Raw genomic sequence first — 14833 nt, 5'->3', positions numbered from 1 at the left:
GTCGACTGATAATTTCAACAATTATTTGCTCCTTTTATTGGAAGTGTCGATGATTTTGAGTGGATAATTTACGGCCCAAAAATACAATTCCAACATGATATCGTGAGCTGAAATTCATCATGCGAGATCAAGGGGACTTCAAGAGTGGTATGTTGCTTATTTTATTTTATTTTATTATTTCTATTTCATTTTATCGAAACTTTTGTTTAACGTGTTGGACATGTGTCCCGGATGTGTCCCGGATCCCAGCTGTGCTGTCACAGTGCTAGTGTCACAGGCCGGCTGTGAGCAGCGCATGCACGGCGGAGAACTTACATGTAACCTGCTGATGATGATGCTTCCAAAAATTGCATGGACCTTGATGTGTGTTGTGACTAGGTTGATTGATAGATTAATTGAAACGGCTTTATTATCAGAATGCACGAACTTAAAAATGTCGCACAATCTAATTTGCCAGTTGCATATATCTGGCAAAAAAATGAATTTAATAATGGGGGAAAATGCAAAAATGTGCTCTTTGGTTGTTTATTTGTTTTTGTTTTTGTTTTTTATACAGTAGAGACTAGAGGAAAACAGTGAGAACAATTTCTTGAATTTGTTCTTTTTGTTATTTTCCGAATCTGCAAAAAATTATTATTACAGTTTAATGATTGTAATAAACTTATAAATTATAAACATTACCAATTCATTTCAACAAAACTTCCCAGATGGTTCTACAACATCTACAGACAACTTTTAATATCTGAAACACATCAGCATTAGCTGGCCTAACATATTTTCAGTCTTATTAAACAAGACCTTTCTCAAAGGCAAACTGAGAAAGGTCTTTCTCTTGCTTAAGACCGAAACGTTAGGCCAGCTAATTTTGTTGATTTGTTAATTTCAATTGAATTAAGTAAAGCAGTTGCAGCAGTTAAATAATTTATTTTTTAAATCTAACTGAAACATGTGAAATTGCAATTATTCTTATAATTTCCTCATCATTTTCCTGATTATGAAAACATTCACGAATGCTGATGGATGTGAACATTGTCCAGGGTTGGTTTTTATTTCAAGTTTTTATACCTTGAGCCTTTACTGCACGCTTGAACAAAAAAGGGCTCGCCTGAAACAATGAAAAAGTGTATTTTAATTGAACCATCTCTGAGGTTTTTGTGTAAAAGTGGCGTCATGATGCTGTATTTTCTAAACGTTTTTTTTTAAACAGAATTTTTGTACACAGTACAACTGTACATTGTGTCACGGTTCCTTTGGCTTGAAGATGTCTGTCCCTCTGTCAACCGTATTTCAATCAATACTACCAGCCGGCCAAACAAAGCCACAAACCTTCAACAGAGCTTCAATACATTGATTTTTCCCAGGCTTTCTTCTCTCCAATAACAAGAAGATTTTCCGTCCTGTCTCTCTCTCTGTTTCAGTGTCAGGCTGAACTCAACTTGAATGGAACCGTTATCGACCGTGTCCATTTTGCTTTGAGGCACCGTCTTCTAGTGATTTTCTTTTAAGCCAAGTGCCTAAGGTCAAGCACCCCTGGAAAATATTTAGTAGACATTTTTTTGTCCTTTTTATTATCTTTCAAAAATATATACACTGTACATTTGTTCATTTTATTTCTCTTTAAAAATTATCGATGCAAATTTCAAGTTTTCTGCCAAATTTGATACATAATATATGTTTATGTTCAAATATTTACATGTGCAATAAATTGTGCACATATTTTGTCAACAAATTGTCTTCTTTTGTTTGTTTCCAACAAAATTGTAGCTATGTAGAAATGGTTACGGCTCCTATCCACACAATTTTGCGGCAGCAGAAGAGTTGAAAAAATGGAAAAATTCATGAGCCATCTTGGACTATCCACTTGGGGAAAAAAACAACAACAAAAAAGACCCTGCCTCCTTCATTTAAAAAAAATGAAAGTATTTTTTTTTCTTTTTTACTCTGCCTAAGTGAAAATTAAACCCCTGTAGTGCTCTATACTGCAATAAATTAGTAAAAATGACATAAAAATCATGCACTTTTTCCCAATGGCCATACATGTACGGATTGGATGCAAGATTCTTTGGAAAGACAGACTTGCATGTTTACCATTTGACTAGTTTGATCGACGTACAGTAAAACGGCGTTCAAGAGCAGGGCAAATATTTCTGTGTATAATGGAGGAGGGATGCGAATTCTTCCGCATCACCTGCCTGTTGCCATGGTTATGAACAAACATTGCTTCTCTTGCCAATATACCGTAGTGGCTGTATATATAGAAGCAGTAGCAAGTTTAATTGCATTTGTTTTAAAATTTAAAGAAAAAAAAGGAAAGGCCAAATTGTGAGTTTCACATTAAATTTTAATACTTGATTAGGCCAAGTAAGAAAATTAACCAGTTTTTTTTTGTCCCCGCCAGCTTCCTTTTTTCCTGCCTGCATCTTTTTATTTTTGCTGGTTTTTTTGGCATTCATACATACATTCGCAAGTTATTTTGCAAGTATAATATTGTCAATATTGTCTGTTTATTTGTTTATTTCAAACCCAATTGTAGCTATGTAGAAAGGGTTACTGCTTCTTTGGACACAATTTTGTACTGAGAGCAAAATAGTCAAGAAAAAGGAAGAATGCATCCGCAATATTGAAAAATCCTCCACATCAGGAAAAAAACAAAACAAAACGCCCGCCCCCTTCCTTTTTCCAAAAAGCCCGTACGAGAAACTATTTCATTTTTTTTTACTCTGCCTTACCTTGGGAATGACTGTTTTATTCAAATTATATCAGAAATTTTAAGGCTTCCCATGTTTTTTTGACAGTCATGGAAATTACAGCAGAATGAGACAGCTCTAAGATTAGATAATTAATTTTAACAAGCTTCATATATCTCATTTTGTCATATCTTTAAAATTGTTGTTTGTATTTAGAGATTGTATGTGTCGTTCAGCAAGTTACAGACTGAACACATACCTGTACATGTACTAGTAATAGTTTTTGTCAACAAAGCAAATAAAAACCTTTTTAAGTCAATTCTCCCTACTCCCCTTCCCCACCTTAACTCTTCATCCATTTTACAACCAGTTCACGTTATTTACCCTACACTTCAAACAAACCTTCGTCTTCATTGAAGAAGTGTTTCCAAGTCAAGAAAAAAACCCTGTATGGGCTGATTGGGTTAGTTGATAGGCCATCCATGGTGATAGAGGCTTAAAACGCTTGCCTGGTTTCATGTGTATTGGTTTAACATTTGAATGAGAATTCGCTATCTGTTTATCCGTAAGGACACTCTGGTTTGGGGGTATCCATTCAGACAACACCATGGCTTATGTACATTGTGTGTACTCAGTGTCTGTACAACAGGGCAGTACCAGTTCGAAAATACATGTACTTCTGTTGATACAATGTACATGTACATGTATATGAAACTTTATATTCAACAAACTTCACAGTGCAAATTTTGCTGAATTAATTGCAGTATCAACTTAACTTTCAGTGAAATGATATCACATGAAATACTACCATTGTCAATCTTTAATACACATTTATGAATGTTTTTTTTATTATTTTACTTTTTATTATTAGATACCATTTCAGTACATTCCTTAAGTCTCAACAAACTTTTCTGACAATTTTCAAGATGATTTTTTTCATAAAGCTTTTTTTCTTTGAGATTTTCCTTTTTTTGAATGATGTACCTAAACCTCTATTGAATTATAGTACATGTAGAAGGTTTTGGGAAATATTAGATTTCTCTACTTCCCAGAATTTTCCGGCTTAATTTTATTCCCAAAGTAAAATCAAACATTTCATTTAAAATTCCTTTTAGACCTTCCAATTTTTTTCATACTTAATTTTCTCCCCAAAATGTTCAATGTATCTGAATTCAAAATCCTTGTAGGCCAACAGCACACTTGTCAATTTTCCAATAACGTTGTCCTATTTGTCAAATGCAAACAATGCACCCCATGGACATCCACACTGATTATTATCGTTCCGTAACAAAGGCGACTGATCGGACGTGAGGAAAAGATACAATGAATAATTGGTGCCCGAACTATGAACTTGACCGGTCACCGTGGCAACCAATTGTCATCACTTAGCAACTGTCAACAGCGTGCAGGGATGGTTGTCCGCGTTGATTAAATATTGATTATTCATTAAAATTAATTGGTTGGTGAATATATGAACATGTACATGTATTGATTGAGCAAAATATCTGAGTAGTGTACACGCACACAGATATGAAACGTAATGTAGCATGTACAAACGTACAAGTATTAGATAGATAGATAGATAGATAGATAAATGGTTTATTTTCATTAGACTTGATGTGGCAATCAAAGATTGAATTGGATCAAGTCAACAGATAAAAATGCTAATACAAATACATTAAATAAAATAAATTAAATTAAATTTAAAATAAACAAGTACTTTTACATTGAAAGGTCCAAAAACTGTCTTAACCCAAAAGTATCTCTTCATTAATTAAAAATTCCATTTTACAGATAAAAACAAATGTCATATGGTATCAGTTGTGATAAAAAAATATACAGATATGTATGCAATAATTAAGAAATTTGACAAAGATAACGATAAAGATAACGAGAACAATAACAACAATTAACCACAATCACGACTATATAATGATGAGAATAACGATTAAGACAACGATAATGACGACAAGAACCATAATCACAATAATGATGACAAAAGTAACAACGAATACAACAAGGACAGTATTGACTACAATGGAAACAATAACCACAATTTCCACAGTGACAACGAAGATATAACGAAGACAACAACAACAACGATTACAGCTATAACGACAACCACAATCACCCCGATTTCCCTGCGATTCATCAGGATTTCCCTAAAAAGAATTGGGGTCTAGCAAGGAATAAAAACTGGTGAACTTCAAATCTAGCAATCATAAAATTAAAAAAACACTGGAATTAATTAGAATTAATTAAGTCAATGAGGTAGGGTACTGCACTGTTCTTGAATCTATTTGTTCTATATTTTTTTTTGAAAATGTTGCATATTATCTTTAACCCAAATCAGTACTACATGTATGATATCACTAACGATAAGGGTATAAAGCCACTAAAGTTATGACTGAGATAAAACTGTCTTCTCATTGTTAATGGCCTTGTAAAAAGTGCCGCGACAAGAATTCGTGGCACAATTTGTGTAGTTATTGACTTAGTTATTGAATGCTATTTTAGTCAAAATATTTTAGCTTTAATATTCACAGCAAAGTTTCTGTTCATCTTTCTGTAATTCCTGATTGACAACAAATTTGTTAAGGGAAACAAAAGAAAAAATCCTCTTTAATCAGAATTGTAATACAAGTAATTATTGATGATATTTTCTGATTTATAGGTGTTAAGCGTTTTGCTTATGATGGCGGGAAATCAAACAAGAGCAACGCTGCAAACGACGATTGGGACAGCTTTGTTGTAACTAAGCCAATCAAAGGTAACATTCCAAATCAGAACTCAAATATCTAAGCCAGATTTCTTGCAGTTGCTAATCAAAATACATCTTGCATAGCGTACTTTTGCTAGCATGTGTGAGACACATCAAGAGAAGTTTACACTTGTATAAAATATCACATTTTGAAAAATGTAGCTTTAAATCTGTTGTTTTTATTTAAAAATCCTGTCCAAAGCTCATCTCAAAACTTTTTATGTTCAGATTGTAAAAACAAAAATCAAGTTGACTTTTTGAAAGAGCTCATTTTCAACTTCAAAATAGTATTAAAACAAAGGCGAGTGCGCAATAAGCTCTGGCAAAAAATGCAACACCTTTGGCACATATGGAACACCATACTTTTGGTCAATATTCGGGACAGACAGACAGACAGACAGACCAGCTGACCGACCGACCACCTGACTGACATGAAGAAGCTTCTGCCAGAGCTTGAAAAAAATTGTAGGCATAGTGGCTCTAATTGTGTGTCAGATATTCTACAGAACTAAATGTTTTTTGTTCATTTTTTTTTAGAAAACAAAGAACTGGATGAGCTCAATGGCATATGGAGCATCCAGAAGAACGTCTCTCTCAGCGGACTGCCTCCGAAACCCCAGGGGACGACGGTCCAGGCGGCCCCCACGGGAACGGGATTCTACTCGCGACACAGCCAGCACAACTCAACGAAGACAACGGAGGGGACAAGACACTCGCCGGGTATGAACGCAATGGGTCAACCAAGTAAGTTCAAGCAAAATCTCAAAGTTTTTTTTTTGGGGGGGGGGGGGGGAGCCCTGCCCACCTTTGGTGAGTGTGCATTTCTCACAGTGCTTGTGACTAGAGTTTGACGGAGCTACTGTGGTCACCTGACAACAGTCGCGATCTAATTTGTCAAAACAAAGCATTCTAATGATAAGCAACTGATTTAAGTTGTTAAACAAAATCACCAATTTTCTACATACTTTACACCGCAGGAAACAGCTTTTCAATGAACCCGCAGCGATCCGGCTATTCCTACTCCCAGCCCGACTCCAGCTCCCCTACTACGACCTTCCCTCGGCTAGCCCCGACCAGCGGGGCGACCCACTACCAGTCACAGAGTAGATATAATGACACAACTCAACCAACAGGCAACCAAAGACATCTCCAGGGCGGTCCTGGTAAGATTTCTTTGGAAAATTTGTTTCAACATATTAATGTTCATTTGAGTTAAGAGATTTGACTAGTATGGTTTTACAGCAAATTTTTATCAATGGACGGTTTCTGGATTTTGGCAATTTAAGCCCCGCCCACTTTTGGTTTGTGTACATTTCTCACAGTGCTTGTGACCAAGTTTGACTAATCCACTGAGCTAATATAGTCACCTGACCAAAACTTGTGATCTCATTGGTCAGTGTGCACAGTTTTTATTGACAGGTTAATAACCAATTTATCTACAGATGATGGTTTCACTTAAATACTCTCCTGATTTGGAACGAGAAACCACATCTTTTTATTCCAATATTTTTGGGTCTTTTCTTTTCTGCGTTTAGTTCTAAATTCAAGGACCCAGCATGGCATGCAGAAACCGAGTCAGTACTCGACCGGTTCCCAGCAGACCGGGGGCAGCAACAGGTCATCTAGGACGGGGAACCAGTGGCCAAACTTCTAACATTAGCAGCAAAAACATCAAATTCATATGACATTTTGCATTGTCGCAGGACCGGAAAGTTGCATCCTTGGGGTCAAGGGTCATTAGAAGCACTTCTGTTGCATTACAACCATGTCATTTTTTTGGTGTGTGTTGCCTTTGTCTGAAAATCCTTTTTATTACTGATCTTGGGCAAAAAGTTTAACGTCCAATTCAACACTTGCGGACGTAAGCCTGTGTGTTGCATGTGCGAATAACGCCAGAAAACCTCGGTTGGAATGCCTTGTAAGGCCCAAATGGAGTTCAAAGCATGGTCCATTTCTCTGTACATGTATGTAATTTTAAGTCTTCATTAATTGAACATTTTATGCAACGAGACTAGAAGAAGTTTGGACACATCAGATTTTTGTTTAGGGAAGTTCAAAAGTGGCCTTTGACAAAAAAATACCTCAATGCCTTATGAAGTCACGCAATAATTTACATGCAAATAATCTAATTTGCATATTAGCAACATGCAAATCAGCTCATTTGCATATATGTGTACTTACAAGGACACTCATTTTAATGTATGCAAATCACTTTTAGAGCTGTATTGTACAAGGATGGATTTCACATTGTCACAAAATGTAAAATATTATTTATAATTTTTTTGTTATTTTGACGAGACCAAATCTGGATCACTGTATATAATTCTAATATTCAAGAATTTTTATCGTAGCCTGGAAAATGTACATATTTTAAGTTAAACAAACTGTTTGCTGTGTGTGTGGTTTAACACTTGTCTTAAATTTATTTGAATTTTATTTTTCAAACATTCCGTGTACATTATAGTTTAAATTTACGATACAAATGGGAGTTTATGTAAATTATTTGTTTACTTTAGTGTACTCTAAAATCGAAAGTTTAAGTACAGAGTTAAAATTTTTTGGAGTTTTTAGAAAAGTTCCTAGAAAAAAATAATCAAAATTAGGGTTAAGGTCTACCTGGTAATAGGCAAAACGTTACATACCTGGCATTTTGTCATCAATGGCTCAATGAAATAGAACTCGTAACAAGAGCCCTCACTTCATTGTGAATAACAATTGGCTAATACCCTGTTTTTTTGACACAGCTAATTAAATAGTCAATGGCATTGTTGTGTTCAGAGCACTTGCGTAAATCAACCAAAAGAGGTGGGGTTGGGGGGTTTTTTTTGGGGGGGGGTGGGAATGTGGAAAAGAGAAGGCAGAGTGAACCCTGTTTTGCCTTCCGGGTTAATTAACTGGATAAATTGAACCGCTTTTCAATCTGGGTATTGGTTTCTGTTTACCAATCCATTCATGGTTCGATATCAGTTTGTTTACTCCTGTTACCAGTTTACAATAAATGGTTTAGTGACACACTATCTGGGAGTGGTGGGATTTTGTTTCAGGAGGAATTTGTTTTGGTCATTGCCAGGGTTGCCATTTGAAGACTCCCTGAACTTATGTAAAAACCTTGGTTAAAAGGGGCCATGGCATTGTAGAGATACAAATATTACCTACATGTATTTAAGAGTTGCGAAAGTTTCAAGATGTTTGTGAATTTTCTGGAACTGTCCTTTTTATACAAAAATGTGGGAAAGGGCATCATCAAACATGGCTGAAGTGAAGAAAAGATATAAAAAATTATTGAAAAACCTACATTGTTAATGTAGATTCAATATTTTCATTGTTTGACTTTTACAACTCGCATATGTGTGCTTTCTTTGTACATGTATTTTTGGGGTGGTTATTGTAATTCAACTCGGTAAGTTCATTCATAAAAAAAAAATAATAATAACTGAAGTTTGAGGTTAATTAATTTTTGGACAGATTTATTTTGTGGGGAAAAAGTATAAGTTTGTCTAAGTATGAGTATGTGTTTTGAGACGTAATGATATTTTTCAAACAAATTGTGATTTCTCTGACACTTTGCTCGAGGTTGTCAGATATATGAATTTTTTTTTTAGCACTTTATGTTCGGATAAGAAGCATTGTGCGATTAGTTTTTCATAAATTGATTCTAAAACGTAATCGTGATCCGAATGATCCTCTGAAACCAATAAAATGACACAGTAGAAATCACTGTAAGGAAATGTCTGGATTGAATTGTACAAATGTATTCATTTTTGTATCAGTATCAATCTTTGGGTATGTTCATCGGCTGATTCATTCAAGGTTCAAGGTTCATTTATTTTCCATATTCGTATGGAAAGAAAATAATCTGAGCCATTAAATGAAGTTCAAGTATATTACTCATAATTTATTGATTCATCTTGTCTTTTTATCCAAATTTGGTACGATTATCTACATGTAATCCTTGTATTGCAAGTTTTAATATCAAATTTCAACAATTAAAACTTACGCATGCACGGGAAGCTTTGGATTTGTTACAAATCTAAAAAAAAAAAAAAAATCCAACACTTTTAATTTTATGTTACAAATAAAATATGCTGGGGGTTGAGACTTCAAATTGCGGGAGTTTTATCCACAAAGTTGAAAAACAAATTAATAAATATAATATTGTTATATAATAACCCATTCAGAAATTCATTACACTTCACACATTTATGTAAACAGATCTTGATAAACCAGCCTCGGCACAACATTAGCATATTCCTATTTTAGGGCTGTTTGCGCAATGTTGGTGACCACATTTTTTAAGCCCTCTGACTGATATGCCGTCCCAAATGCAACTATTGAAAGGTGCCTGTAAACCAGCTAAATGCAATTGCCTGCCACAGCTCACTCATTGCTGAGTTGAGCAGTGCCCTCGCTTGTTAATTCAAGTCAAGTCAAGTCTTGTCGCAAGCTATTCAACAATGAACTGTGACACGCATTCCTTTGTTTTACTCATCCCGTCACCTGTGACTGGTCTTGTGATTTACTTTTGACCAGACTTGTGATGGACTTGTGATGGCAGGGATGTACATGTAGTCACGTCCATCACAAGTCCCTGCAAGTCCATCACAAGTCCATCACAAGTCCCTGCAAGTCCATCACAAGTCCATCACAAGTCCTCCAGTCCCAATTCAACTCCCAAGCTATTCAAATGAGCTTTGACAAAGGCATTCCTTTGTTATCGTTCATCCACTGTTACTTGTGATGGTCTTGTGATGGTCTTGTGATGGTCTTGTGATGGTCTTGTGATGGTCTTGTCTTGTGATGGTCTTGTGATGGACTTGTGATGGACTTGTGATGGTCTTGTGATGGTCTTGTTATGGTCTTGTGATGGTCTTGTGTTGGTCTTGTGATGGTCTTGTGATGGTCTCGTGATGGACTTGTGATGGTCTTGCGATGGACTTGTAATGGTCTTGTGATGGACTTGTAGTGGTCTTGTGGTGGACTTGTGATGGACTTGTAGTGGTCTTGTGATGGTCTTGTGATGGACTTGTTATGGACTCGACTTCGACACCGGTGCTTAGTGAGTGTGTGATGGGTGGGTCGTGAAGGGATCGCACCCTCTGACCATGAAGGGAGCCGTGTTGCTGTAGATGTCGGTGAAGGCCTCCGACGCCGGCAACTCCGCTTCGTTCTTGGCTCTTTCGACGCCCTCGTCGATTTCTGCTCTCACGCCTAGGTCCACTTCCTAAAGTTTCACGATTAAAGAAAAAATGTAGTGTTGTTTATTTTGTCCCTACTCTGTTATATCCAAACAAGATGAACATTTTAGAAACCATCTTTTACATATTTCATTTTTTAAGTCTGCCATTAGATATATTTCTTGTTATCTATAACATAAATAGCTACATCCACCGTTTTTGAACAAAACTTCTTGCATTGTCTGCAGCAAGGCGAATGATACAGTTTGTTTATTTGCAAAATTGTATCCCCAGCTTTACACAGTGGCGTGTTCTGCCCTTCCAAAGATTCTGACATGTGTGGGGTCACTTAGAGGTTGTGATGTAAATATTCTAATTCATATTTTCTTGGCAAGAGAAAATCTGACCTTGAGTTCCTGGGCAGTGGCCAGCCCGCTAGTCGTCATCCGATCTCGGAAGTTGGTGATGGGGTCCCTCTGTTGCCTGATCTCCTGCACCTCATCCCTGGTACGATAGCTGGTACCCGGATCACTCATGCTGTGGCCGCTGTAGCGGTAGGTCTCGACCTCCATCACCAGGGGTCCCTGGTACCCGTCAACAAAACAGGAAAAAATGGCATCAAGTTATACAGTGAGATCTCAGTGAACGAGTACCCTCTCGATGGTTCAAGACAGCAGACAATGAAGGACACGCTGCTATTCATACATCAGAATTCTTGAGAGGTGAATTTATTTGGACCCACCTTGCCCGATCTGCAGTAGTCGGCTGCAAATTGTGTGGCCTCTCTGACCGCGAGAACGTCCATTCCATCAACCTAAATATTGAAAAGAAATTAAGGTTTCTCCCAAGTCAATAATAAAGACACCCAGTAAAAAAAAAAGAATTATACAATTATTTCAATTCTCCAAGATGGTATATCAGTCCATCTCCACCTACTCTCCAGTTAATGCCTGTACCCATTTAAGCTCCTAGGTGAAGAGGGGCGAAGAGAAGTGTCTTGCCCAAGGACACAACAAATAGTCAGCAGCTGAATTCGAAATCTTGACCTTCAGATGCCAAGTCACGTACCCAAACCCCTAGACCAAGTTCCCCTTCCCAAGGATGAAACAAAATTGATATCAAATCACACAGACAACATATCATCGCATCAGTGCAACAAGGTCGTAACTCGATTCTGCAACAAAGACGTATCTCGCGCGAATATGCTCCGTGCAACAAGGTCGTATCTCGTGTATCGCGACGTCCATTGACTTTGTGTGTACATCCGGGCTATTTTAAGCCAGATACGACCTTATGACATTGAAAACTCGCGTTTCACGTACATGACATCACACACCACTTTAGTAGATACGACCTTGTTGCACAGTCACGACGATATGCAAGCAGCTGGATTCGAACCCCTAACCCTACAATCCCTAGTCACGTACCCTAACAACCAGGCCACGCTCACCAAGAATGGAAACTTTGAAATCCAAAATTTGAAAATCAAAACAGTGAAAATAAACAAATTGAAAATTCAATTCTCACCCAGATTCCGGGCACGTAATCCCCGCGTGCGTAGTAGTCAGTCGAAGCGGATGCTCTCTCCACCGCTGTGCCCATACCGTACTTGTTATTCTCGCAGACAAACACGCAAGGCAGTTCCCAGAGTTTGGCAATGTTGTAGGCTTCAAAGATCTGACCCTGGTTGGCCGCGCCGTCGCCGTACAGCGCGACACAGAGGTTGTCAGAGCCGGAGTACTTCAGGGCGGTGGCTACGCCTGCTCCAAGGGGAACCTTAGAACAAGGTGAATTAGAACTAACAGTTAAGAACAAAGCTTTGGTTTTAGGCTACTAAATCAGGGGAGTTTTAACTTGAAGCAAGTTCACATTTTGCTTCAGGAATATCGAAACCTGTGATGTGAGGCCACGGTTGGGAGTATTTCAATTGTTTGCATTTAAATTGTTCGCGAATGGAGCCCATAAGGCTTCTTAACGATCTCAAAGGGAGAAATAGAACAGAACCTGGGGATGAAGCTAACATTTTACGACATCTGTTTAGAGGTTTACCGCAGATTTCAATTGTCAAACTGAGGAAATGCCAATCATTTTGATGACTTTTTCATCATTTATCATTTTTCATATTTACCTGGGCTCCAACAATACCGTTTCCCCCGTAGAAGTTCTTTGTGTACATGTGCATTGAGCCTCCTTTACCCTTGGCACACCCTGTCCGGCGACCTGCAGAACAATCAAATTGAAAAGGTTTTGAACTTCAAGAAATTTTACAAAGACTTTGTGATCCATCTATCTTTGCAATCAACAGTGATGTTGATCTATAGCTTGTCTTCATTGACTCGAAATATTCCTAGATTTAAAAGGCCAAGTTAAAAAAAGATGTCTAACGTCTGGATTTTTCGGGAAAAAAAGGAAGGAGGGGCTTTTTATTACTTATTTTCAAGATGGCTGCATTTCTTTTTTAAATTTCCAACAACCGTTGGTTTTTACACTGTTCAAACTAAAGACACAAAAATGAAAGAGACATGTTGGACAAGAGAATTGAACATATTTACGGTGGTTTTAATAGTTTCAGTATAATAACAAGATGGCCGAATCTTAACTGGCGTTCATACTTTACCTGTTAACTCAGTGAGTATTTCGGCTACCGACAGTCCCATTAGGTGTGCCCAGCCGTGGGCTCTGTAGGCTGTAATCAACGCATCGCCTTCCCTCATAGCTGCCTTGATGCCAACAGCACATGCTTCCTATCAAAAGTATTTTTTCAAAATGTGAAATTATTTTGAATCCTTCAACTTCAATCACTGCAATGGAAGTCGGTGGTATTTTCCTTGTACAAAGACTTCCATGAGTATCACGTATGCATTGAAAATGACCATCACCAGGATATGAATATTCATGAAGTAGATGAATATTCATGACTTGTGCATTTATTACCTGGCCAGAGTAGAGATGACAGAATCCCCGGACTGCCTTCGATTTATACAGGTTGCCAGCGGCCGTCTCCATCCGTCTGATAACCTGCATCTGTCTGTACAACTTCAGTGCATCGTCTCTGGTAACGGTCACATTAGCTGAGGGACCAGACTCAAGCTTGTGAAGTTTGTAGTCCTGAGTGAAAAAAAGAAGAATTTTATGACAAGTCAATAATGACTTAGGAAAGATTTTTTGTGTACAAACCCTATGAGATTGGACTGAAAAATTCTAAGTGTTTTCTAAGAAAATGCTTGTATTTTCTCACTGCTCAAATTGACTTTGATGACATGAAATTGCTATCTGGGGGCTTGTTAGTCAATACAGAGGAAAATTAGTGAACTTCGTATATGGAAATCTTTCCGGCTTTCGAAATGAAAGTAAAGATGTTCATAGAAAATAAACGAACCCAAATGAACCGAATGAAAGTTCACTAAAATGAATAAAGTTGTGGCCTAAATCACACTCAAAAGTGACGTTTACTATTCAAACTCAAGTTTCTTATCCTTTCAAATTAAATTCAATGTTAGAATTCTTCCTTTATGTGAGTTACAACAGGCTTTTTCTCTCACCAAAACCGAGAAGGATGCTTCAGTTTGTTCATTGGTGTACTGACGTCTGGCAGCTGCTGGCAAAACCCTCTGTAATTAAACAACAAAGATTGCCATCTTTTTTTAATAAATGGGCGTGCTATCCACTAGACCAGACGTTCACTCGACGAGAACATGGAAAAATGGTAATTATATCTTATAAAATCAATGTCGGTGTACTTGTAAATTGTATAGGCTACATTCATGAGCTACATTCATAGGCTACATTCAAGAACGGAAAAAATGCAAGACCGGTGCACAGATAAACAAACACTTCGAAATGACAAATAACGCCCCTACAAACTATCTGCAAATTGCCCCGCCCCTACAAACTCTCTGCACTGTAAGTGTTGTGTTTGCTGCCACCTATCGACAAAAAATGGAAAATGCAACAGAGTTACTGAAAATATGAATTTCGGGGCTTAGAATTGGCATAAATTCTCACATGTGAGTTTCGAGAAATGGCGCCGAACCTCCGACACACTAGTGAGAACATGGTGCTGAAAAATGTGGACAATCTGCCTCTTCTTTCACGGCCAAAACCGCAGTTTCGTTACTCAGTCTAGTCGGCGATCGGTCCGTCAGCTGTTGATCACCTTTGACCTAGATAAATGACAACCTTTTACCAAAGACTTGCTATTAGCTGTGCAT

At 37.5% G+C, this 14833-nt stretch overlaps 2 protein-coding genes across 2 annotated transcripts; one reads left to right on the top strand and one right to left on the bottom strand.

Moving 5' to 3' along the window:
- The first annotated feature begins 1 nt into the window (after nt 1).
- Nucleotides 2-9342, top strand: LOC119746134. The gene is made up of 5 exons (XM_038222933.1): nt 2-147; nt 5362-5457; nt 5986-6192; nt 6426-6611; nt 6984-9342. The coding sequence occupies exons 1-5, from the start codon at nt 120-122 to the stop codon at nt 7100-7102; spliced, it is 636 nt and encodes a 211-aa protein (XP_038078861.1). The 5' UTR covers nt 2-119; the 3' UTR covers nt 7103-9342.
- Nucleotides 9343-10443: 1101 nt separating this feature from the next.
- LOC119746254 (probable pyruvate dehydrogenase E1 component subunit alpha, mitochondrial) lies at nt 10444-14793 on the bottom strand. The gene is made up of 9 exons (XM_038223092.1): nt 14628-14793; nt 14165-14233; nt 13557-13730; nt 13240-13366; nt 12751-12842; nt 12150-12398; nt 11365-11436; nt 11030-11206; nt 10444-10669 (listed from the first exon to the last, which is right to left on the bottom strand). Exons 1-9 carry the CDS (start codon nt 14676-14678, stop codon nt 10502-10504), a joined length of 1179 nt encoding a protein of 392 aa, XP_038079020.1. The 5' UTR covers nt 14679-14793; the 3' UTR covers nt 10444-10501.
- Between the last annotated feature and the right edge of the window lie 40 nt (nt 14794-14833).

This window comes from Patiria miniata, unplaced genomic scaffold (assembly GCF_015706575.1).
Source record: "Patiria miniata isolate m_02_andy unplaced genomic scaffold, ASM1570657v1 HiC_scaffold_7, whole genome shotgun sequence".
Classification (NCBI taxonomy): Eukaryota; Metazoa; Echinodermata; class Asteroidea; order Valvatida; family Asterinidae; genus Patiria; species Patiria miniata.
The sequence above is the reverse complement of the archived record's forward strand: the minus strand, read 5'-3'. Positions and strand labels throughout refer to the sequence as shown.

Coding starts and splice junctions, on each gene's coding strand:
- LOC119746134 (XM_038222933.1), top strand. CDS start 120: ATGCGAGATCAAGGGGACTTCAAGAGTG. Junction 6,193..6,425: donor GAACGCAATGGGTCAACCAA/GTAAGTTCAAGC, acceptor TTTACACCGCAG/GAAACAGCTTTTCAATGAAC. Junction 6,612..6,983: donor ACATCTCCAGGGCGGTCCTG/GTAAGATTTCTT, acceptor TTCTGCGTTTAG/TTCTAAATTCAAGGACCCAG.
- LOC119746254 (XM_038223092.1), bottom strand. CDS start 14,678: ATGTTCTCACTAGTGTGTCGGAGGTTCGGCGCCATTTCTCGAAACTCA. Junction 14,234..14,627: donor CCATTTCTCGAAACTCACAT/GTGAGAATTTAT, acceptor GTTTAATTACAG/AGGGTTTTGCCAGCAGCTGC. Junction 10,670..11,029: donor CCACTGCCCAGGAACTCAAG/GTCAGATTTTCT, acceptor GTGAAACTTTAG/GAAGTGGACCTAGGCGTGAG.